General features: G+C 40.9%; 1 protein-coding gene across 1 annotated transcript in view; it reads right to left on the bottom strand.

Moving 5' to 3' along the window:
• Positions 1 to 2,565: 2,565 nt before the first annotated feature.
• phldb1a (pleckstrin homology-like domain, family B, member 1a) overlaps positions 2,566 to 25,105 on the bottom strand; it is a 37,849-nt gene continuing 15,309 nt past the window's right edge. The window contains 20 exon segments of the mRNA XM_084074975.1: positions 2,566 to 2,996; positions 3,957 to 4,042; positions 6,880 to 7,099; positions 7,715 to 7,861; positions 8,235 to 8,325; positions 9,231 to 9,378; positions 10,550 to 10,619; positions 10,740 to 10,853; positions 12,640 to 12,783; positions 13,186 to 13,344; positions 13,702 to 13,836; positions 14,883 to 15,029; positions 15,554 to 15,646; positions 17,365 to 17,475; positions 18,115 to 18,270; positions 19,457 to 19,585; positions 20,765 to 20,902; positions 21,775 to 21,927; positions 22,401 to 22,631; positions 22,633 to 22,653. Coding sequence (XP_083931101.1) covers positions 2,856 to 2,996; positions 3,957 to 4,042; positions 6,880 to 7,099; positions 7,715 to 7,861; positions 8,235 to 8,325; positions 9,231 to 9,378; positions 10,550 to 10,619; positions 10,740 to 10,853; positions 12,640 to 12,783; positions 13,186 to 13,344; positions 13,702 to 13,836; positions 14,883 to 15,029; positions 15,554 to 15,646; positions 17,365 to 17,475; positions 18,115 to 18,270; positions 19,457 to 19,585; positions 20,765 to 20,902; positions 21,775 to 21,927; positions 22,401 to 22,631; positions 22,633 to 22,653 — 2,634 coding nt within the window. The 3' untranslated portion in view covers positions 2,566 to 2,855.

Below are 25,105 nucleotides of genomic sequence, written 5' to 3'. Positions count from 1 at the left end.
TATGTATGTATCTATCTATCTATCTATCTATCTATATTATTATTATTATTATTATTATTAATATAACATTATTATTATTATTATTATTATTATTATTACATTTCTTATTGGGATGGACATGCCCTACAGAGTCAGTGGTTGATCAGATATCGAGATATCTTGGTTCTAATCTCAGAGGGTAACCGTGCCATTTTGTTTGCCCTAAATCCTACTGAGATATAGCTCATTCTCAACGATGCTGAAGTCTCTGCCAGCTTACGTAAAATGACATTAAAAATTACATACATTTCATGTTGGGACAGGTTTTACACCATGTTAACAATCGGTGAAGTTTCTCTTTAAAATAAAATATGTACCAGTATTAATCCTGGTATATTTACTTTCTTTGATAAGTTGAGAACAACACGCACACCAATCTGATTTCTCCCTTCCGTGGTGCAGGGAATTAAAATAAAACAAATCAATCACACAAGGTCCTTGTGACTGAAACATTGATGTGTTTTTTAATAAACTCTGTCAGACGTGATCTGTGTGTGAGGGAAATCCGGGAAATCATTTTGTTTTTTACTTTATTTTACAAATACAGTTTACCTATTGTTTTTGCCATCTCCCAAAACTATAATTTGTATAACAAGTACTGATTTTAGATATCCGCAGTCATCACCAAGTTACTCCACAACAGTGAGAGTAAAGTTTTATACAAGCCTGGTATAGAAATTAATGTTTTTGTTGCCCTCATGAGGTCAGTACTGGCTTTTCACTTAGGACTACTTCTAGATTATTATCACTTATCTGCTGTTACATTTGAAACATTTTATTTTGTTGTACACCTATTGTTCATGAATATTTCAGTTATACTGAAGAAGCCTGTCAGTCAAGCAAATCGGTTTATTTATTCAACAAGGCACTTCAGATGTTCCATGGTAATGAATGGCACATGGAAATCTATTTCAGTGTCAGCTGAAGACGAATGTGAGAGGCTATGTGCAAACTCTGATATGTTCAAAGGCAATAGGTATGTTAACCACTTTGAGCCAGGGAATGAAAAATTGACTCTCCTGCTCTTAGGCTAATTGAATCTACCTGTCAGAGTGTGCTTCTGTGATTACAGACAGTAGTACATGTCTTTTTCATCTTGCAACGATCTCTGTGATTAATAAATCAAATACAGCTCAGCCACAAGTTACTGTCTGTCAACGCATGCACATGTGCACTGGCATTATTTTAGCTGTGTTCACAAGGGAAATTTATTATTTTCCCTCAAACAAGTTTGACAAAATCGTCATATAAAAATGTTCAATATATTGTCACTTTAGCAGAGAATCTATGTCGATTCTTTTTTCTAGGAGAATTTTTGTAGCTGTCTTCTCAAAACTGTTAAGAATTTCTCTGTGTTGAATCATGTGTAGATAAATTGCATGTAATTTCAGAACATGATGTTTGGAGGCTGTATTTCTGTTGTTTGTTTACATACTTTAGGGCCAAGCAGAAAATGTATTTTTAATGCTTAATGCAGTATATGGGGCGGTTTAATAACAGATCATGTAGATAGTCAGTGTTGACAGCAACAGTACTAATTAAGCCACTAGACTCTCATAATGCAAAGATACACAGCATACAATGTGTTAAATCTTCACTGAAGGGGACACCAAGCATTACTCTTGATTCAGAAACAGCAGTTAATTATGGTTAATGAGGGTATTTAAACATAATTTGTAATTAACAGTTTACTTGTGAGAGTACAAAATGCTAATTAAGTAGGTGTTCATAAGTTTAAAAACGATATATATACATATATATATATACACACACACACACACACACACACACACACACACACACACACACACACACACACACACACACACACACACACACACACACACACACACACACACACACACACACACACACACACACACAAATCAGACAAAACAGATGCGTAGACATTTTTTATTTAGTATGTATGTGATAATGTTACAATATATATATTTTTTAATCTATTTTTCTTTTGTGGTTAGAATGCTGCCAGAAAGTTTTCTATGACATAAACTTTGTGTAAAATACAAGTATGTTCATTGTGTGTTAGTGTATGAAAGCCCTTTGAACAGTATAAAAACAAATATTCTTACAATAGTCTGACCGAACTTTACATCAAGAATACAATATCTGGCACTTACTTTTGTTTCAGAAAAGCAATTAAAATATGACTATTAATTATTGTTAAAATATTTACCAAATTAAGTTCCTTGTTAATCATAACAAAGGTCAATTAATGAACAGACTGCAAAACAAAGAAATAAAATGCAATCAAAAGCAGCATAAATTCTGTGTAATGCGTATTAAATGTTGATTTATGTTAGGAGTGTAAACAATGTGAGCTGCAGGTTTTTTAATAGATATAAAACCAATAAAACAGTAAGATAAAATTGTTCTTGTCTGAAACAAGCACTGTAGTAATTGTAATATTATCTTTGGTAATACAAACAGAATGTGATTTATGTCATCTCTTTTTTATACACAGTTCCCTTGATAGACCCATTTTCAGGCAGCATACATTCCCCCCCCCCTACCTTATTCTGGCTTTAAGACAATATAAATACAATTAACACTTAAAAATACAGGCCTTTTAGGTAAAACCTTCATTTGCTTCAAGGCATCAGGCTTTTGGTGAGAACTCCAGATTATTCATCTCTCCTTCAGATGTCCATCTGTCACACCATGATCACATCCCCTCAAGGTGAATCTCCTCCATCTCAACGGGCAGTGACTGGGAGTGGTGCAGCACACAGCTCAGGTGTCTGGCTGCTCAGACATGTCTCTCTTACGACCCAGGTGTGTCTCTGAGCGTTCCCTCAGCTCATGAACTGCGTGTAGCCTTCGGCACCAGTCACTATGACATCCATCCAGATCCTCATGGCCTCAGGAGATGGGGCCACCATGTAGTAAAGTCGGTCGTGGGTTTTCACACAGAATGTCAGAGATGGGTTAGGGCTCTGGAGGATAACAGGACACACAGGTAGGAGGGGAGATGTGGTACATCAAGAACAACAAACTGCACCTGTTGCACATCACTTTTCCTCACAGTGGGTGCGTTCGGAAATATAGCACTGAGCGCACTGGCCAAGCGAGTGCACTCCCAGTGCGCATTTCCGAACGCACCCAGTGTAACTGTGATTCCAAAACAGTGTGCCGAGGTCCACGTGTGCCTCTGAATTTTGTGACAATCACACATTATTCTATACAGCTATAAAAAAAAGAAGCTATGATTTGCTTTTCAGTTCCTTGATGGGCACTCATTTCCCAATACGGAGGCAAATTATATACCCAATTTTATTTTGTAAATATTATTATTATTATTATTATTATTATTATTATTATTATTATTACCACTTTAAACCTGGTGTTCCTATTTTGGGCATGCCATCATAGTTGAACATTTAATGTATTATTATTATTATTATTATTATTATTACACTTATTATTATTATTATTATTATTACCCTTATTATTATTATTATTACAAATACAGGTGTGCCTTGAGATTCTGACTTGCCCATTGATGTGCTTTGGGAACAAAACGTTTGAAAACCACTGCAGTATACAAGTGGCATGAACAGCAATTTGCAATAAAACAATAATAACTGGACTCCATAGTGCGTCAGCTTTATTAAAATATTGTTTAGTTCATCACATGCTGCTCTTGTTGAGGACTTACATCCTAATCTTTTGATTGCGATAAAGATAACATTTCTGAATTAGAATTTGTGAAGTAGAATTTTAATTTGTCAGTTTTTTCTTTTATTGATGTACTACTCTACTGTAGAAAATAGCTTTGCTCCATGACTAATAACATGTAAGATAATAACATAAATGTAAGAACATTCATTCTGCTTAATCATGTATTAAAAAATATGAAGGTAAAATTTGTATTGTAAAAGATGAGTGTTCTATACCTTAGTGGCGCTGCGTAGGTGATCGTAATAAACTTCCTCAATAGCCTGAAAGTAAATGAGTCCTTTCAGCTTGGTCTCATGCTTATCTGCGAGAAGAGGACAAAAAAAAGGAAGATAAGATATTGTCGCTGTCAGGTGGAAACTTCATACAATATGTCCAAAACGTTTTCAGAAAATGTCAAAAAGAACCCGGGTTCCAATGGATCCAACGTAGTTATTATTTACAAGCTCACTAAAAGTCACAAGCTCTAGTTAATACTTTTTTTGGTTCAATATTTATAAAACCCACAGACAGACATATCAGCTTTCACTTTCACTTATTATTATTTGTTTTATAGCTATAATAGCCAATATATAAGCTCACAATGTAGATTGGCTATTTTGCTTAACACCGTATGACAAAGTAGGGCATTCATTTACAAAAAATAAACATTAAAATAAAATCAATATATTATGGAGATACGAGTTGTCTACCCGATATTATGTCTTGGACTGATGCAGCAACACCAAGACAGTCTGACAGAGCAAGGACTGATACTTACAATTAACAGCATAACAATCACAGTGGTGAACAAAGTACTCAAGTCAGCACTTAAGTCAAAATAACAAATATTATTATATTATTCAAAGTGAAAGTGTCTCAGTCAAATTTGTACTTTGGTCCCAATCTGTTTTTTTGTTCTTGTGAGTTTCATTCTTTGATATCTTAATTCCAAGTAATACTGTAAATGGAGATCTTTTTCATGGATGTTAAAGTCTATCCCTTGGTTCAAGACCATAATGTAAAGCAGATCTTAAGACTGCTTCTACAGGAGCCAACTCCAAATTCTACTGTTGCACCAGATTGAGGCGTTTAAGTGAACTCTGAGGATGCTTTACGGATGAACCCAATGTCAGATAATTAGGATACATCATTCTTTGGGTGATATTAAATGAGGGTTGTGCCAGAGGCCTCTCTGAGATATAGAGCATCACACCCTCCTGTCCAACATCTCTTGCACTGGAAAACAAGTCTAAAAAAATATGTTTTTGAATTTTGCTCTTGTTCAAATAAACAGCGTTTCTTGTTTTCATCTTTTCCAGACCGGCAATAAAGCAAACATCCAGCAACAATTAAAGGCATTCTTTTGAAATCCGTCCCACATTTTGTCTTCTGCTTTCCCCGTTCCCGCACGCCCAAATCTGCTTAGTAATGAGATAAATGTTTTTGAAATTTGCGTTTTGTTTCGTTAGTCCTGAAGAAGCCAGGAGCTAGCCTCCTCCCCAAGAAAAACACATCTTGAGAGGGTATTGCATCTTATTTCATCATCATCATCACCATGATCTTCATCAGGAGTGAGGGGGTGAAAAGGCTAGGCAATTGAGTAGAAAGAGACGCAGAGAGAACGAGGGGCTCAGTGATAAGGATATCACCACTGTCGGGCAGAAATCTTGTATCTTCACACTTCATCTTTTTAAAAATGTTTTTTTAAACGTTTTATTTTTAATGGTATTTTCTATACTTCAGCATATGCAAAAATAGCCGATCTACAAGCTCACAACTTGTCGCATTGCAATACCTTGAGAGCTTGTAGATCAGCTATTTTTGCTGAAACATTTTTTAATATAAAACATATGTGACATTTTCTTGCCTATAATGACATGGTTGAAAGTTGAAAGACTGTCTGTCTGTATTAAATAGCTGTGACAACATAATAACTACATTGGGTCCATTGGAACACAGTTTCTTTTTTCCTTTTCCTGAAAAGTAACTGTTTTGGACATACAAGTTAATTTCTCAAAATATGCTAATGCTCCATTTGGAAAGTCGATTGCTCCAATCAGTCTGATCAGTGTGTACTATCAGTGTGATGAATTTCAAATCAATTTCAATTAGGATACACATGATCGTAAAGATTGAGCTCCAAATAGACTCATTTAGCTACATTGAATCCATCTTATTGTATATACAGTACACATACAGTATGAGAGAGAGGTCTTGACCCAATAATCGTGGCTTTACAGTTTAGTGTAGGTTTGCACAAGCCTTGCAAGTAATGGGGCGGCTGTGGCTCAGGGTAGAGCGGCCGGATGGCAACCGTGAGGTTCCCAGTTCGATCCCGGGCTCCCCCAGAGTTAGTGTCGAAGTGTCCTTGAGCAAGACGCTGAACCCCTAATTGCTCCCGATGAGCAGGTTGGTGCCTTGCATGGTTTCCTCTGCCATCGGTGTATGAATGTGAGTGTGAATGGGTGAATGTACTGCACAATCTATGTAAAGCACTTTGGATGAAAGCGCTATATAAATGCACCATTTATCATTTTTTAAGTAAGAAATGATTTTCGCTAGAACAACAGGTCTGACCTGAGGGAGTGCTGGCAACCTTTTCACATAGAAGGTCAAAATGTTTAAACACGTACTTTGGAATGTTCTGCACAATACAGTGATCAATTTAATCATAGAAAATAAAGCCTGTGTAAACCAAGCCAAGCAGAATGTTTGTGATTTATGGAGAATCATAATAAAGCTTTGATGTCACTAAACCCACAGACACGTGTTTAGAGCATTGAGGGTCTGAGTGTTAATTAACTCATTCTAAGGCATGTAGGCAGAGCAAACAGAAAAAAAGGTCAGGTTTTGTTTTGTGTCTTTGATGAGGCTTTGATAACAAGTGCCAGACAAGACTGCATGCCCTGGGGGTGACCATAGTTAATAAACTGTACAGAGTTGATTTAAGATCAAGGTGAATGCATTATTTTAAATAAATAAATACATTTACATATTTTATATTAATATTATTTTGTTTTTTTTCTTCATTCAATAGTAGAGAAAGGTTTTCTCTACTGACACAAAAATAAGTAAGAATAAGAAGCTTTTTTGCTTTTAAAAATCAAACTGTTGAGGTATCGCAGCGCTTTTAATCTGCTTAAATGCGGGGGGCCTCACCAACGTAGTAGTTGAAGTTCCTCTTGAGGCGGTCAAAGACAAACCAGCGTTTCTTCCATGACTTGATCTTGCCCCCCATCTTGACCAAATGGCCCTTGCACATCTTCTCGGTGAGGATGACATAGGGGCAGGTGTCTATGCTGTGACCCGATGACTCCACGTGAGCACGCAGGTCAAACTCCTCCTTCCTGTTAGGCAGGTAGCGCGTCATCGGACGGGCCTGCAGATGAAAAAAGCTTAATGTGCAAGTGATTGTGGTAAATTGGATCTGGTGCATGGTAACCCATTAAGACCTGAGCCCGATTCTACAAAACGTCTTCTAAATCCTAACAGTTTTTTGAAAAAACTTTTCATGTCAAGGACCCACAAAATGATATGTATTTGGCCGCAGACCCCCACCTCAAAATATTTTGTTCCAGGGACCCCCAGAAGCAAAGATTTGAGTTACAAATGTTCACTTTAAAAATATATATTCAAAGATTTGCACAAATCTTCACGATTTTTCAAAAATAGCAGATCTACAAGCTTGTAGCGCAGCACTCTGTGCCACGCTATGACATATTATATATATTATATATATTTTACATTGAGCCCACAATTTTCTGCTGCTCTACTTCTACTCCCCCATTCCATTCTTTCTTCATGTTCCCTTCCCCTCCTTCCATCTCCACCTGCTTTCTCTGTGCCTCTTCTGTCCTCTCTAGCACACTCTTCTGATCTTCTCATACTCATTCCGCTCTTTGGTGTCTCTTTCAGTCTCTCATCCTCACCTCCAATGCCCTCCCCCCTTCCCCTCTTTCTTCTTTTCATCCCTCTGTCCTGCTGTGCCACTGACCTGGGAGAAGTGCTTCTCTCTCATCTTCACCTCCTCCTCCACGAGCCTCTGTCTGTGTGTCGTCTCATCCTCAAGTCTCCTCTCGGCCTCCTCGCGCCTCCTCCGCTCCTCCTCCAACATCTGCCGCCGAGCCTGCACCTCCCTCTCCTGGGAGCAGCGGGAGAGGAGAGGAGAGGTGAGGAGAGGAGAGGAGAGGGGAGAACAGATGGGGAGATGAGGATAAGAAATAGGAGAGTAAAGAGGGATAAGGAGAGTTAATGGCAGACAAATATTGCAAAACAAAGTGCCTCAGCGTCAGCAGTCGACACATGAGAAATGAAGTCCCGATCGAGGGGGTTTGTATTTAATTTGTCCCTGATGTGTGTATACAAACAGCTTCTTAAGGAGTAGGTTTTTTTTTGTTGTTGATGTAAAACAATCCTCTGCGATTTTCAGCCCCTTAAACACAGGTCTTTACTTAGTTTAATACAAATGGAAACCATTTATGGGCTTTCGGGGGGAAACGCTGCTGGGAACTCACCCGATTTTCCATCAGCCTGGCTTTCTCGTGCTGAGCCTCCTTTAACATCTTCTCCATGTCTTCTATCCTCTGGGCTTCGATCCCACAGCCACTACAGCACGCACGCACGCACGCACGCACACACACACACACACACACACACACACACACACACACACACACACACACACACACACACACACACACACACACACACACACACACACACACACACACACAGTTAATATCTGAGGAGGCATGTGTAACCACCTGGAATGCTAACTTGGGTCTCCTGTTTTGGGAAACCAAACCGCTCATCTAAAGGGGAATCCCCCTCCCCACTGGCCAACGGAGATATTAGACTTCTGGGCTACAGGCAAGGCTGCTCTGCTACATTCACCCGACTTAAAATCTGAGTCTCCCACATGGGAAACCCAAAGGGGACTCCCCCCTGGCCAAGGCAGTGTTGCAGAGTGTGTTGCAGAGTGGCAGGGCCACACACACCTGCACTACAAGGCTGGACAAGAAAATAAAAACTTGGTAGCTGTCGGGTGAAAATTGAGAAATTTGATTGAGAAAATAGTGATACAACGTGTTTTGTAGATTGGCTATATTTGCTACTTTTGTGTGACACTAGTGACCAAGTATAGCATTACCTGACGGGAAAAAACGAAAAAGTTTAAATATAGAGATACAACAACAAGGTTTCCGCCCCAACAGCGACGATATACAGATGTACCTGAAAAACCAAACTAAAACGTGTTTAGAGCCCCTTACGCTGTGAAACCAGCAAACCGGCTTACATTTTGACTAAATGTTAGCAAACTATTTTCTTGTGAAACATTGAAAAACTTGAAAACGTTGTCATGGCAACAGGCAGCGTAACAACTAGTCAAGACAGCAGACATGTTGTCGGGGGAACAAAGCACAGTGACCCTTCTTCAGGGAGACAAGGCAGACTTGAGTGTTCCCATGGAAACAGAGCCAGAAGCCTCGTCTTCCTTCCCAGACGCTCACCTTTCTGGCGAACAGGCGTTGGAGTTGCCAGTGGAAACGCTGGTCTCCATGCTGTCTGAGCTCTCCAGGCTGAGGGTGTCGTACGCCTGGCTGCCACTAGACGGCGTCTGGTGGTGTAGAATGGAGTGATGGACCATAGGGGAAGGACCTGTGTGTGACCAAAAGGTTTTCTTGAGGGTTTCAGTGGTGGACAAATGACTGTGCCCAAGTACTTGAGTCAAAGTATACGCTCCTGACAAATATTACTCAACTGCAAGTGAAAGTTGCTCTGTCAAATTTGTACTGATATTTAAGTATTTAAAAGTGCATGCTTTTAAAAATACTTAAGTATTCAAAAGTACGAATTACAAAGTATGTTCTTTTTTTATATCAATGCAGTGAGATTTAGACACCCCCCCGCCCCCAAAAAAAAAAATAATAATAGAGAAAATAGCAGCGCCATGTTGCGACACGTAGATATTGTAGATCTGCTAATTTCCCTATATTTAAAATAAAGCTTAAGTGGTTAATTCATAATGTACCTTTTTCCTTCCTAGAAATGTAGTGGAGTGAAAAGTACAATATTTGTCTTTGAAATGTACTGGGGTGAAAGTCATAACTATCCAAAATGAAAATACTCCAAAAATACATCAGAACAGTACTCAAGTAAATGTAATTTGTTACTGTCCACCACAGTTGAGGAAGGATTGCAGTGCCCTCTAGTGCTTGTGAGGGTCTCTGCCGCCCTTTGCTTTACATGCCATTCTAGTTTGGTCTTCTGACAGAGTTGTCAGTCCTGGTACACATAAACAATAGACAACACGCAGAGCCGGCAGACCACACACTATTTCCCTTTTCCCATTATAAGGCCAGGAGCAAGAGGCTTTAACAATATATAAATAAACCCCTTTTTTATTCTTAAAAAAAGAATTGTCGAAAAAGATAGAAATTTGATAGAAATAGGGACACCATGGTTAATGTGGTAAAAGGACTAGTCTATAATGTGGTAAAAGGACTATGCATCAGTACATGTCATTGCCTATTCACAACTTTCTTTTAAAAATGTTTATCTTTTTTTTTTCTTAAATCTCCATAGTTATTAAATTGTTAATGATAACCAATACTTTTTGGTTTTAAAAAGGCTGCATTATCTATAACTAGCACGTTTCAAGTCTCACTGAGTTTTGTCCAGTAAGGACCAAAAATGGTCTACATTTATGTACAATATGTGTCCAGAATGTGTGAATAAACAATGACATGTAATGTCCTTTAGCCTGTCAACGATGTAGAACAGTAAATGTGATACAATACGAATGCTCATTCCTGAGGGACAGCATTACCTTTAATCTGCAGAGCTAACTGTTTCCTGGAGTCCATGTCTGGAAGACTTGACAGTTCTCTTAGCACCAGCTGCATACCCAGGATAGCACACAAGGAAGACATCAGACATAATGACAGGAAGTAATTCAAGCTGAATACAAAAGAGGGGGAGATCACATTCTGTCAGATGTGTGTGATTAATACACTGACCTTTTTGGATGCATTTTTCTCCACTCCATTGGAGTGTGGCGGGCCCGCAACACTATTGAAAAGAGAGTATGATGCTGTCGGTCCAACGTCTCCATCTGGTTTGTACTGAAATACCTGAAAATAATACTGTGTTAAATATTCTTCTCACTTGGATTGAGAGACACCTACAAACATACAGTATAGGTGTACAGACACATTCTAAATGGGTCCAAGTTTATCTCCTGTTGCAGTGTTTGTGAATAATCAGTAGCTGACAGGAAATGAACGTGGACCCAATTAATTAGAACACCGCATTTTCTAAGAAATAGGCCCCACCCACAAATGTTTTATGGCAATTATTGACAAACGGTATAGAGTATCAAAACCCTGTTTGACGTCATTGTCACATGAATCACAAGATCAATTGTACCTAATTTGTATCATCTTTCTGAAACAAATAACCATTTTTTAGCATTTGTAGTCGAGTGAAATCACTTTTGGCTTTGTGTTGTTTAGAGGGACCCTCAATGTGTGATTCAATTTTGGTCTAGATTCTACTGCTGCATTGGGAACTCCTTATATGGTTATGCTGAGTCATAGTGACATGAGCGTGACAAAGTGGTACAGTCCTCCCTAAAGCAAATTTTGAGCAGTGTCCGAGATTAGCTGTCCACAGACGGACACACGGACAGGGGCAAAAACATAATCTCTGCCTCCTGGCGCGTCGGCCTGGCTGAGATAACGATGGCACTTCTTTGTCCAAACGCCACCAGGGAAGGACATCAGACATACAAGAACGGAAAATGGACAACCTTCGCCCAATTCCATTGTACAGTACATCCCACATTGCTGCTAAAGTTTTCTTGCTGCTATCGCTGATGATGTACATATAATACAGCAAATTCATACCCGATTGAAAGCATTCGCTATTGCACATCTCCCACTGCTGCTACGTTTTCTTTGCTTCCTTTAGCCTACCTGTATCTACCTGTTTCCTAGGCCTTGTGTTTTCCACTTCCTGTCGGATTTCATTGGATATCATTAGTCATCTGACCGGTTTCATTGGATTTCATTGGATCAAAAGACAGGAAGTGGAACACAGTGAAAAGCCTAGGAAACAGGTGGATCATAGACATATAAAGGTAGACACCTCCTTCGGCTCTGAGGCATTGGTATCACGGGGGCCATTTTAGCGTAGGAAAGCTTCCCTGAAGCTTCCGTGTGTGTCACAGAAGGGGGCGTTCGGTAGGCCAATCAGAGGCAAGTGGGGGCAGGACAACTAGATTCTGACAAATCTTAGAAAAGACGCACTGTGATTGGCCAGTAGTCAACGCGCTGTGAGCGCTGTGATTGGCCAGTAGTCACTTTGAGTGTCCGTTTTCCTACGCGAAAATGGCGGCCGCGATACCGGTTGCTCCAACGAACTGCAGAGGCCAATGAGGTATCTAGGTTTCTATATCTATGAGGTGGATAGGTGACTGACAAATAAATGGAATAGGCTGCATTTCACTCATTCGCCCACTAGAGGCCATCTACTATTAATATGTGGTTGGTTTGAGGTGGCAGGACCACTGATAAATACAGAACAGGCAAGTTGGTGTTGAGAACTTGCAGCTAGAAATTTAGCAAAACAATGTCTAATGTTTATAAATATGAATTACATAATAATTATAATTCATTGATTCATTCAATTTATGTTATTTTTCTATACCAAAAATTACAAGTTAAGTAAGGATAGAAGTATACGGCCCAGTGAAAACAGAAAGCAAGAAGTTCACATAAGACATCTCAGTGTGTCAACACCAATCAAACCAAATAATTGACTGTTCCATAATCCATACACATATCTATCATCTTCCCATCCACACAGAGTTAGATAAGAGAGGAAAAAGAGACATGCGAGAGACAACAGAGAATTTACCTGCCCTTGTCTGCGAGTGGAAAGAGACTTGGCAGGTAATGGAGGAGGACATGACTGGTGGATCTCTCCCAGAGCCATGATGTCCTGGTACCACCTCTCTAGGTTCAGTGCAGGCATGGCCTGCCTGCTCACATCAGATTGGCTCTGAGATGATATAAAGTGTTCAGCCAAAGGAGAAAAGAGCAGCATTCCAAGCAGGCAGTAAAAGGGAAAGGGACAGTAACAGTATTCCTGAAAGTACGATATCAAGCCTGTGTTGTTCTATGGTGATTACACTGGCAAAGAAAGAAGAGAATTTAAAGTTCACCAGATACCTTAGCTTTTAATGAACGGCATAGTCTAGTTGAAAGGGTAAATTACGTGTTTTTTCAATAATAATAAAGCAGGAATCCTTTTTCTACAGAATATATGTTCCTATTTGTGCAATTAAAAGTAATAATTAAGAAAGAGACATAGATAAAGCAGGAATCATTTTCCAATTAATTGAAAGCAAAGTCAGTTGAAAAATGGGGTTATACGTGAACGCGATAGGCAAGGACCACACACCTGCATTGCGAGCAAGGGGGGAGGGCCACATGCAGTTGAGTGGCACAGGAAGGAGGGGTCAGGGGAAGGAAGCTGGAATGACTGGATGGAGGAGGAAGGGGAGGAGCCATGTATCTGCATCCTGTAGATCTGGCTTAACTGACTGACTGTGATGTACTCCTTCATCATCAGCAACAACACAACCAACCCATCCAATGAAGACACACACACGCGCACACACACACACACACACACACACACACACACACACACACACACACACACACACACACACACACACACACACACAGACATATGTGAAATAGGGAAAGAGAGCAGAAACAGAAAATAAGTACAGCCAGATTTATACTTCATCGTATGCTTAAAATAGCCGATCTATAAACTCACACTTGTGAGTTTACAGATCGTCTATTTTCCGGCCCGCTGCGCCATCGTACGACAGAGCATGAATTAGGCATAAGTTAGAGATATGTGACTGAAAGACGGACAATGCAAGAGAGCAGGCGGTGGTTCTACCTCACTGGGCAGACCCGGGGCTAACGTTACGGCCAAGGAAAGGCAGTGGAGAGTAGCAGGAGGAGGAGGAGGAGGGTGTGGTAGGACAGAAGCGTTTCCATACATCTTATAGACATCAGACAGCTTGAGGTACTCCTGAACCAACAGCCAGAGCACAGGGAATATAGAAAATGACTGACCGGAGAAATACTCCAAACACGATTCACTCGCATTCGCTTCACACTGCAAAACCCACTCACATGCACTCTGCCATTGAGGTAAATATTCATTGTAGTTACACATTCCCTCGCACCAACTAATGTCACACATTCTCACATCATCCAGCTACTATGAAGTGACTTACAAATAAATATCACGTATATTTCACATTTCAAAGTGTTCACAAATTGTCCCAAATAAATGTTTTTAAAAAGATTTTCGAATTATATTTTCGCAATATATTTTAGATTTATTATGGCCTATATTTCCATGGAAATATATTTTTGCCCAATTTTTTTTTTATACGTCATACACTGTATATAACATGACATATTTTTCAGTATGAGGTGGGCAGAATGAACCCATGCCATTTATGTAGATTATACTTGACACAAACTGAGGCTCAGGCAATTTTAAAAACACTCTTCTTTCAAAAACACACACTCTTTCAAAAACTTGTTATAATTCCTTTTTTCTTCTTCACTTCATCACACTGTCGTGCTCATTCATTTTAGTGAGCAAACTCTCTGAGTTAGGATTTTACTGTGTACGAACAACAGGCTGTCACACATGTGTTAGGTTGTGTCTAAAGTAGAGCCCGCCCAATGACAGAATTTTGAGTTCGACACCAGCGACTACCGATTTTGACAAAATGTAACTAGACTTTATTTTATTTAAACACTTAAGCCCTATTCAAACATTTTCAAAAACAGCTGATCTACAAGCTTACAATGCCTCACAACATGATGCGTTGTGAGGCAATGTTTTTTAAAATTTGTGAAAACCATTGAACATTTTCACCAAAAATGACATGCCCAGTACATAGGGACGGAAAGGTTGAAAGTGGTTAAAAATCGGTAAAGATCGGCTGCATAAACGCAGATACCGATGTAATGAAAATAAGTCAAATAATGACCGGTATATCAGCCAGATGGACATATCGGCCGGGCTCTAGTCTGAAGGAGGGTTTTGTTGTGGTTTACCTCTTGTGGCCTAACAGGACAGGGTTCAGGACAGAGTTCGGGGGAGGGGATGTGTGAGGAAGAGGAGGAGGAGGTGGGAGAAGAGCGAGCGCTAGGAAGCAGGCCTTCCTCATTAACGAGGTCAGGCTCGCTGATGTGAAGAGATTCCTGTAGGGGTGCAACAGTTAATTGAACTAATCGGTTCAACCATTAAAAAAAAATGTTGATTGGGGGGGATTGATTTTTGTGTTGATTCATTTATATATAAATAAATATATTTAAAAAATGTGCTTCAAGATTACTTGATTAATTGAAAAGGTAATTGATTGACTCTCGGAAAATAATGGATAGTTGCAGCCCTAGATTCCTGTTTAAACAGCTGATCTGAGTTACAGCACTGACTATAAGCAGTGTTGCCTCAATTGTAGCCCAGCTTTTAATAATAATAACAACAACAACCACCACACATAACAGTGTTTAGCCACTTGAACCCCAGCATTCATATTCTGGGGGGAACATTAGCCAAAAATAGATAGACTATTTTTGGCAAAGAGATTTGGTGTAAACAGAAAAAAAACGGTCCAAGTACAGAGCTCACTCAGGTCCAGTTTAAGTCTAGACTAGAGGGTTTGTACTAACTGTGTGTTACAAAGTGTTGTAACTGTGCTGTGATATTGTGGGCTCCTGCTCACCTCTCTGGGGCTGCTGCTGTGGGGCTTGGGGAAGCCTCTCCCTCCTGTCAGAGCATGGTACCTCTTCTCCAGGGAACACAACCTGTCCTTCTCCTAGAATGCAAGGTAACAGATAGATACAATGGATAGACCTTTATTACTACCCTAGGGAAATTCAGCTGTCAAAGCAGCACCACAGTAAGGATGAAACAAAGACACAGGTAAGGGTAGACTCTATACCCTTACCTCTACCCGGTAGAGACTACAGAATAAGTGGTAGGGTAACACTAATTAAAAGAAAATGATAACAATATAAAAGAAGATATATCACACCAGGCCATCTGTGCCTGGGCTGGTCAGGTATGAATAATGTATAGCAGTAGATAGAAATATAGCTATATTGTGTGCATTCGGTCACCGATGCATAAATAGAATTAAAGGTATTGTTTTTTGGTTTAAACAAAAAAGAAAAAGTTAAAGCTCCATATTCTGATAGTAATCATTGCTTCAGAGTGTTTGTTTAGTAACAGTCTCTCCATTTTTTTCATGAACAGAAGCTGTTTAAAATTTGTCTGCTCACTTTTTTGTCTCATTACTTCCAATTTCACTTGTTCATCCTGTATGAATTCTCCTGATTGGACAAAATTGCTATCTCTTTTCAAAATCTTTTTATTAGGTTTTTTAGACAAAGCCCAGGGGCGAGTATACTGTACATAGCCTCTTCGGCTATGTACATGTCACGGTTTGAGTCAGGGCAGGATTGTAGGACCCAAGTGCAGGAGAGACAGAGGCCAACAGGTCAGTTTAAAGGGTTTACTAACTCGAAGGTAGGACTACAAACAGGAACTGAAACCCTGAGCAAACTACACGCAACATAAGACAAGCAAGGACTAGGTGCAAACACAGGGCTTAAATAGACAGGGAAATAATAAGACACAGGTGAACTGAACAGACAATCAACACTGGGATAGGCTGAGGGACTAAGAGGACACAGGAGGAGAACATGACTAATCAACAGGGAGGTGAGACAAGACAGGTAACAGTAACTAGGCACAACAGGAAACAATACTACAAAATAAGGTACAGAACATCAGCAGGGCAACAACAACAGAGTAACAGAATAACAAGACTACATACAGAACAGAACAAAGGCCTAATAAGTCCAAGACCTTAAAAGGGCAGGAAGGTCTAAATAATAAAGTCAGAGTGCGTGGCCCGAGGAGCGGACCGTGACAGGCCTACAGAACAGGCCTAAAGTGTCCACGACCATATAAGGGCAATGGCGGTCTAAATAATAACATCAAAGTCCACGGCCCGAGGAGCGGACCGTGACAGTACATATATGGTATAAAATTGCTCTCAACCTGTAAATGCATTTTCTGTTTACTAAAGAGCTGGAGAGATGGGGAGACCCCGCTGAAGAAACGCTCTATAGCAATGACTGCTATTATAATAATACAATTTAACACAACAATTTTAACGTACAACCCTTTAAAAAAATGAACCCTAGCATCCCTATTCTGGGCAATCATAGTTACAGTATGCGAACATTCGGCAAAATAAAATCTGCGAAAAGAGGCAAATATTCTGTGAAAGTAGCTGATCTGCGAGCTCACAGAGCTTGTGAGTTTGAAGATCGACTATTTTAGCTATTAGATGTACACAACAAAGCATATAGGGTTGAAGAACTAAAGACTGACTTGGCTGTCTGCACTTCACCAGTCTTACTGGTAGATAGCCATGGTGACCATCAATCCATGAGCACCACACAAGATATCAGGAAAAAAAATGGACCTGTCAGTGCCCATGCAAGTAAAATAAAGGAGTGTCACCTTTTGCAGCAGCTGCAGGGCCAGGGTTCTGTCTTTAGCCATTCTCTCACATTCCTGAGCTGCCTGCAGTCCCATCTGTTTGGCCTGAGCATCCAGAGCTGCCATCCTCTCCTGGAGGGTAATCAATCAACATCAACATCTTATTATCACCAATGTCACGGCCACGCACAGTATGACAGTATGCTGCATTGATGTTTCATTGTTCTTTTTTCTTTGTTGTGTAAGAATCAGGGACGTGCACAGATAGACTCTAGGTGGTGCTAGAGAACCTGCCCTTTGCCCTCTTGACCAGAAGTGCCCTTTTGAAAAAAAGGGCACAGTTTACAGCAGGGGTCTTCAACAGGGGGTCCGGGACCCCTAGGGGGTCCTCAGAGTTACTACAGGGGGTCCGCCAAATCTTTATGTGATATGATTTTTCTTTTTACCATAACCACTCGAAACCTAGCATCCCTTTTCTGAGGAGAACTTTAGCCAAAAATAGCCGATCTACAAGCGCACAACGCCTCGCAGTTTTGGCAAAGAGGTATAGGTGTAGAGGGGAAAAAGAGCAGACCAAGTAAACAAAAAAAAGTATAATTTACTTGAGCACCTGCCCCTCAAAATGTCTGTGCACACCACTGGTAAGAATTATTATTTATTCATTTTCAAAATGTGCCAAACTGGAAGCGAGAACGATATTCGAAAAGCTTTTTGTCAGTGTATTGTATATTTAGAAAACATAATAGTGAATTGTTGTCTGGATGTAGCCACCTTCCTGTGGCTCACACTGCGGTGGTATTCAGTTCGCTCCTGGAGGAGCTGGGAGGTCTGCAGCTCCTTCTTCTCCTCCAGACTGCTCTCCTCCTCCAGCTGACGAAACTCCAGATCCTCAAACTGTTTGGTCCTACTCTCCAGAGCTTCAGCCTCCTGAGCGCGCACACACACACAAACACACACACACACACACACACACACACGCACACACGCACACACACACACACACACACACACACACACACACACACACACACACACAGAATATTCACACAGTTGGAACACGCTGAAGAGAGAGCAAATACTTATAGGAAAACACTCCTTACTTTACCATTGTCCTTATTGCCAAATGTGACAGTGTAATGTTCACAAAAGATGGCCGTCATTCATGATGAAGATTAATATGCAAGCAACTAGCAGGCTCTTAGAGGCGGGGTGCTGAGTGGTAATAGCATTAGTACTTTAGCATTAGTACTTGCAAATAGTGAGTTCCCCAGCATCCAGACCGAGTAGGTAAGAGAGACGAAGTAACCACGAGAAGTGGCACATACGCAAGTGTCTATTCATATCTCACAAACATGCAAAGAGCTAATATGAACCTTAAAAATGTGCCATCAGCTTTGAAGTAAAAAGAGAACCCCAGCAGGGGAAGTAGAAGTGCACAATAAGCAAACTATCATTAGCTCTGTTTGGAGTGCATCAAACAGCGCTAATGTTAAGCCTGATTTATTCTTCAAATAGTTGCACACAGGTGTAGAGTGCCGGAAATACAAGTTCACAACGCGTTGCGCTGTGATGCGTTGTGTGCTTGTAGATTCGCAATTTCTGGTGCGTAACAGATACAGGAGCAGTTGAACTTGGCACCTTGAGAAGTCTGGGCAATCTGGGAAATCGGAAATGTTTTCCAAAATGTGAAAAAGTAAAGCATAAAAGTATGCCTTGGAAAATGGCAAGAAATAATGTAGAAAGGTACATGATTTGAACATGCACAGTACATCCTTATCAGACCTAAATTTATCCGTCAACTTATTGTTTTTGCCATAATGAAATATTAGGCCTTAAATGACAAAATGTTCAAGAATGTTCAAATCATGTACACATTACTTGACCTTATTTCAGACCATTTTACAAAGCATACAGTTATTCTTTATTTTTGTACATTTTGGGGAAAAAAAGGTGCCCAGACTTCTCAGGTGCCCACTCTTCCGGTTACCTGTGACCCCATGCGCAACTATGTAAGTCAGTGCTTTAGTTGTGCGGGGCCTGCGTTTCTGTCTGTCACTAGGTGTAGTATAACTCACTGTTGCCAGCCAGTGGGCTGCTGTGTGAGAACACTGACCCTGCAGAGTCGCTCCTGCAACTGTTCCCTTAGAGACAAGGCACACTTATCAAACTGCCTCTTCAGCTCATTGTACTCTTCCCTCTGTCTGTCCAGGAGCTGCCGCTCAGCCGACACATTAGCCCTCCCCTAAAACACACGTAAACACATATAAACACACACACACACACACACACACACACACAACACGCTCATGTGCACACACACGCGCACGCCCACACACGCATACGCACACGCATGCATGCGCGCACACACACACACACACACACACACACACACACACACACACACACACACACACACACACACACACACACACACACACACACACACACACACACACACACACACACACACACACACACACACACACACACACACACACACACACACACACACACACACACACACACGTGCCAACGCAGGGAGAAAAACAAAACAAAACACAAATGCAATCTCAAATACATGCAGCCAAGCGTTCCATGTTAAGTATAATATATGATGAATGAAGCAGAGGTTAGAGGTCAGGGCGTTATGGACAGCCAGGCTTCAATCAATTCAGTAGCATTAAAATATGAGAAGGAAAACTGGGAATGTATATGTTTTAGATCACGCGGATCACGGGTTTGACATCACTGTTTTAGATCAATACAATGAATTAAATCACATCCACACACAACAAAACAACGACTACATAAACGGCATAAGCAGACCTAAAAACAGTGGGTATAGGGTCAGAACAGTTTGCAAAAGCCACGAGTCAGTGCATGTCTCAGTTATGTATGTTAAAACGGTATGTTTTTGTAATTTAAATTAACTCGTCATTGTATACAGTATCATAGAGTCGTACATTTACTTTTTGTGGGGGTATGACATCAAGCTCATGTGGAGATTTCACGGTGGTCATTTACACTGAACAAAGTAATGTTGAATGGTTTGAATAGTTTTTTTTGTTATTCCAGGAGGTTGTATTTGTATGCCTTCCACTCCCCCCCCCCACGTCATTGCAGACCATCTGTATTCATGCACGCGTCTTCAAATGCACATACAGTACACGTAAGGGTCCATTTGCTTACATGTGCACACCCTCAGAGCAACAAATGGGTAAATGAACACTGAGGATTTAACTGTTTTAGCGTGCTGTACATTCTCATGCACACTCCTGTCTGTGTGTGTGCGTGTGCGTGTGCGTGTGCGTGTGCGTGTGCGTGTGCGTGTGCGTGTGTGTGTGTGTGTGTGTGTGACGGACGGTGCAGACTGGGCTGACAGGTCTATGTTTACTGTTTGCAACCTGCCCTGTGTGCCCACCTTGCTCTTCTCTCTCTGGGTGGTCTTGTCCAGCTGGCTGAGTTGGAGCTGCAGCTGAGCGATCATTTCATTCTCCACCTCCACCTGTTCCTGCTCCGCCTGGCTCTCGCCCTGCAGCAGAGCTCGCTCCATCTCCACCTGGGGTTTGGAACCGTTTTACAATCACTTCATAGCCGCCACGATAAACAACAAACAAAAACTAAATATCTCAATGTGGTTAAGCACATTAACCCTGGCATTCCTATTTGTCCCTATAATGGACTTGATGACTTGATGGCTGCTACAGTACAGTATGTGTGTGTTGTTGCCAAACAAAGGCTTTTACTTATTCTTTATATATAAAATGACAATAAACATATATCTTATCTTATCTTATCTTATCTTAGTTTAACTTATCTTATCTTGGCCATGTCCTTGATTATAGGTGAATATTATAAAATAAAAATAAAATAAGATAAAAAATAAATAAATAAAGAAAATACATATAAAGAAAATGTTTTCCAAAAACAATTGTAAAACTTTCAAACGTATAAAATGGTAATTAAGTGGTTAAATAACTACATTGTTTGTGAAATAAGCTCTTCAGTTAATTCAGTATGGAGAAATCAAAGATTTGCACCATTTATATTAGAATGCTATGGTTCTGTCTTTGTTCAAAAAAAAAAAAAATAATAATGCTATGGTTCTTTTGAGGTGAAGCTAATCTGACTTACATGACACGTGATGTAATAGCATTATGTTGCACAGCAGTGTACTAATAAATGCTGAACAACACATCAACTCAGAGGTGAACCTGCAAACAATCCCTTCACAGATACACAACAGTAATTTGATCAAAGAGACGTTTTGTTAGCTACAGTATGATTATTATTGTTTGTGTGAGCGCGCGTGTGTGTGTTGTGTGTGTGTGTGTGTGTGTGTGTGTGTGTGTGTGTGTGTGTGTGTGTGTGTGTTGTGTGTGTGTGTGTGTGTGTGTGTGTGAGTGTGTGTGTGTGTGTGTGCGCTCTGACCTCCTGTCTGGTCTCCTGTATCTGCTGCTCCAGCTCAGTGACTGTGTGTTTCAGTTGGTCCACTCTGGACAGAACCATGTTCCTCTCATCCTCCAGGTGAGCCTGGTCCTGGCTGCTGGCTCCAGGCATTATGTATCCCAACAGCTCTTCACACTGATGTTACAAGCAACACAAACTTAGCTGATCACTTTAACGCTGGAAGGCCTATTTTGGACATTTAAAAAAAATATGTAAAAAAAATAAAAGTGTGTGTGTGTGTGTGTGTGTGTGTGTGTGTGTGTGTGTGTGTGTAGTGAGTGAAGTGAGTGAGTGAGTGAGTGAGTGAGTGAGTGAGTGAGTGAGTGAGTGAGTGAGTGAGTGAGTTGAGTGAGTGAGTGAGTGAGTGAGTGAGTGAGTGAGTGAGTGAGTGAGAGAGAGAGAGAGAGAGAGAGAGAGAGAGAGGAGAGAGAGAGAGAGAGAGAGAGAGAGAGAGAGAGAGAGAGAGAGAGAGAGAGAGATGAGAGGGAGAGGGAGAGGGAGAGGGAGGAGAGAGAGAGGAGAGAGAGAGAGAGAAGAGAGAGAGAGAGAGAGAGAGAGAGAAGCCTACATGTTGTGTGCATACTGAGAGAGAGTGTTCTGTATCTCACCTCTTGATGGGTGCTCTCCGTACTGCTGGACTCTTCTCTCTGGTACTCCTCGTCACACTCTCTCCGCCTCTGAGCCCTTTCTCCACCCTGAGCAGACGGTCCACCTCCAGACTCTGGGCAGGTGCCTCTCGCATGCCCCTCCCTCATCCCAGGGAACAGCCCTGTCCTCCCCGTCTGGCCCAGCTCCTCTGGCCTGTCCTCCTGGTTGTATCCGGCACACAGATTCAGGATTGGACTCCAGCCTCTTTCGCTCCTAAGGGGAAGGAGGAATGGAGACGAGGGGTTAACACGGCCACATACAATGTAGGTCCTATTCCTGAGCGGCGCCTGTTATGTCCTTGCATGACATTGTCCCTTTGAAGCAGCTGTCGGGTCAGCCGTTGGCAGCAGCCAGCTGTAACCTGATAGCAGAACATGGCGAAGTTGACGTGATTTGCGCCTCAACATGGAGCGTGTTATTACCCTCTGCCAGGGCGAGTACTGTACAGCATATGAAAACAGAATCGTACTAGAGCATGCCTAGACACTAGTATTTGGCACGCTCAGAGATGGGCAATGAGTTGGATTGACTTCTGTCACAGACTTCATACACAAAGTGAGCCACATGGAGTTTGAACTGATTACTGACCATATTCACACGGCAGCCATTTTGCACTTGCATCATACTTGGGGGGGGGGGGGGGGGTTGGCTGTGTAGAGGACAGTCAAACTCCAACATAACACATGTGGGACACCAGGGATGCCAATTTCAATTGGAAAGGAAGAGGACAATATACATTTATGGATCTGTGTGTGTGTGTGTGTGTGTGTGTGTGTGTGTGTGTGTGTGTGTGTGTGTGTGTGTGTGTGTGTGTGTGTGTGTGTGTGTGTGTGTGTGTGTGTGTGTGTGTGTGTGTGTGTGTGTGTGTGTGTGTCTGTCAGCTGTCCTGGGCATAACTTCGCAATGGGGGTCCGCAGCCAAGGGCTATGGCTATTTGGGGGCCTTGACATGGAAAGGTTTGGGAATCACGGACAATACTGCAATAAATGACAACTTACACTTACAGTAAATAAAGTCCAGGGTAAACTGTTGCGCCCTTCTTTGTCCTTTGTCTGCAGGTGCGGTGGTCTGACTGGTCTCAAAAACATAACTGGCAGAAAAGACTTGCTCTCTACATAAGACCTTTTAAGGAAGACTCCTTAGACAGAGACTAAGAAAATTGTCTTTGTTTTATTCTAACATAAAGTGCTCTGTGCTCAAAGTGAAAGGTGCAAAAAAAGCAGCAAACGCTTCGGTCATAGGACCTTCGTCGGTGCTTGTATGAGTGGATCACAGACAGACAAGTTGCTCTTAGAACAACTTGCCTGTCTGTGACAAGGTCTGTGACAGAGTCTTTTTCTGCCAGTTTTCACTTACAGTAAATAGAAATGGATAGCTACTGACTGCACCACATGATACCGCAAACCCCTCATCAACACTCATTTTGCTCTTAACTCTGGGATCAGAGCTGCTTTAGTTGCTGCCCTTGGTGCTTGTTAGATCATTTTAAAGCCTGACTGCTTCTCTGATGTTGTCATTCTTTTCAGTGGCTTTGTTTATTTCATTTGCCAATGATAGGTTGTGTCTCTGCTCAGTCTATATATTCTCTTGTCACTACTGTATATTTCATAAATTGATTTATAGTACTTTTATCCAGCAAAATAACAGGGCAGGTAGGTAACAATAACACAGACTGTCCTAAATGGCTATTATACCTAAAATAAATCTGTCAAGAAACTAAATTAAAATCTGTCCTTCTATCATTTTGTTTACTGGATCTAAGCTTTCAGAGAATGATATGGTTTGGCAGAATATATGAAAATAAATATCCTAAATAAATGTTGTCTCATCAGGCCTGATTTAAGAGGCCCACAGAGGCCCAGCTCCTCTGCTTTCCTATTAACTACTCAAATCTAGGCCCAAACAAGCCTGTGGCTCTCAGGATCTAATATGGTATGCTTTGCTGAGTTTACTGAAGCAATAGAGATGGGTAACGTTTGTGAGTAAACAAAGCTATTCATCATCCTCAGTTAATGCTTGCTATCGCTCGAGGTGATAATGAATTATAACTTGATCCAGTGGGAGTTGAACAGACAATGTGGAGGGGTCTGTGCAAACAACACTATTCTAAATGTAATGTTGTTTAGAATGCATAGTGGCAGGCCAAGATGGAAAATCCACAGAACTGCAGTAATTGTCTAAGCAAACTGCTAGCTGGCATTGGCAGGGTGGGACCTTCCTGTCCACAGAACCAGCAAGTAGCAAGCAGAGGAAACTACTGTCACAAAGATATCATTCTTTTTGACTGACAACTCATTATTTTCAAATTAGTGGTTTAAACTACTGTATGATCATGTGAAAATCAAAGAAAAGTCATATTAAAGTCTCACTGTGTAACGTTCATTTTAGTAGTCTGTTTTAGCGACACCCCTTTGGGTCCTATAATGCCTGAGGATATTTTGGAAAGCAACAACATGTCGCCAGAAACGTTATTTATTACTGTAAAAAACATGAGTACACTTTCAATCTGAAAATGTACTGAAACAAGAAAGCAGGCATCCTTAGTCTGTAAAACGACCCACCGGTCATTGCAATTGATGCTAAGACTAACCTTTCTACTCTGGCTGTGACCTTTGCATTTAATGACAGATAAACAGTTGTGCACAAAGTGCTTTTGTCAAAGTTA

The sequence above is a fragment of the Gymnoscopelus microlampas genome, assembly GCF_963454915.1.
Source record: "Gymnoscopelus microlampas genome assembly, chromosome: 12".
NCBI lineage: Eukaryota > Metazoa > Chordata > Actinopteri > Myctophiformes > Myctophidae > Gymnoscopelus > Gymnoscopelus microlampas.
Note: the sequence above shows the minus strand (reverse complement) of the source record. Positions and strands in the feature narration are given on the sequence as shown.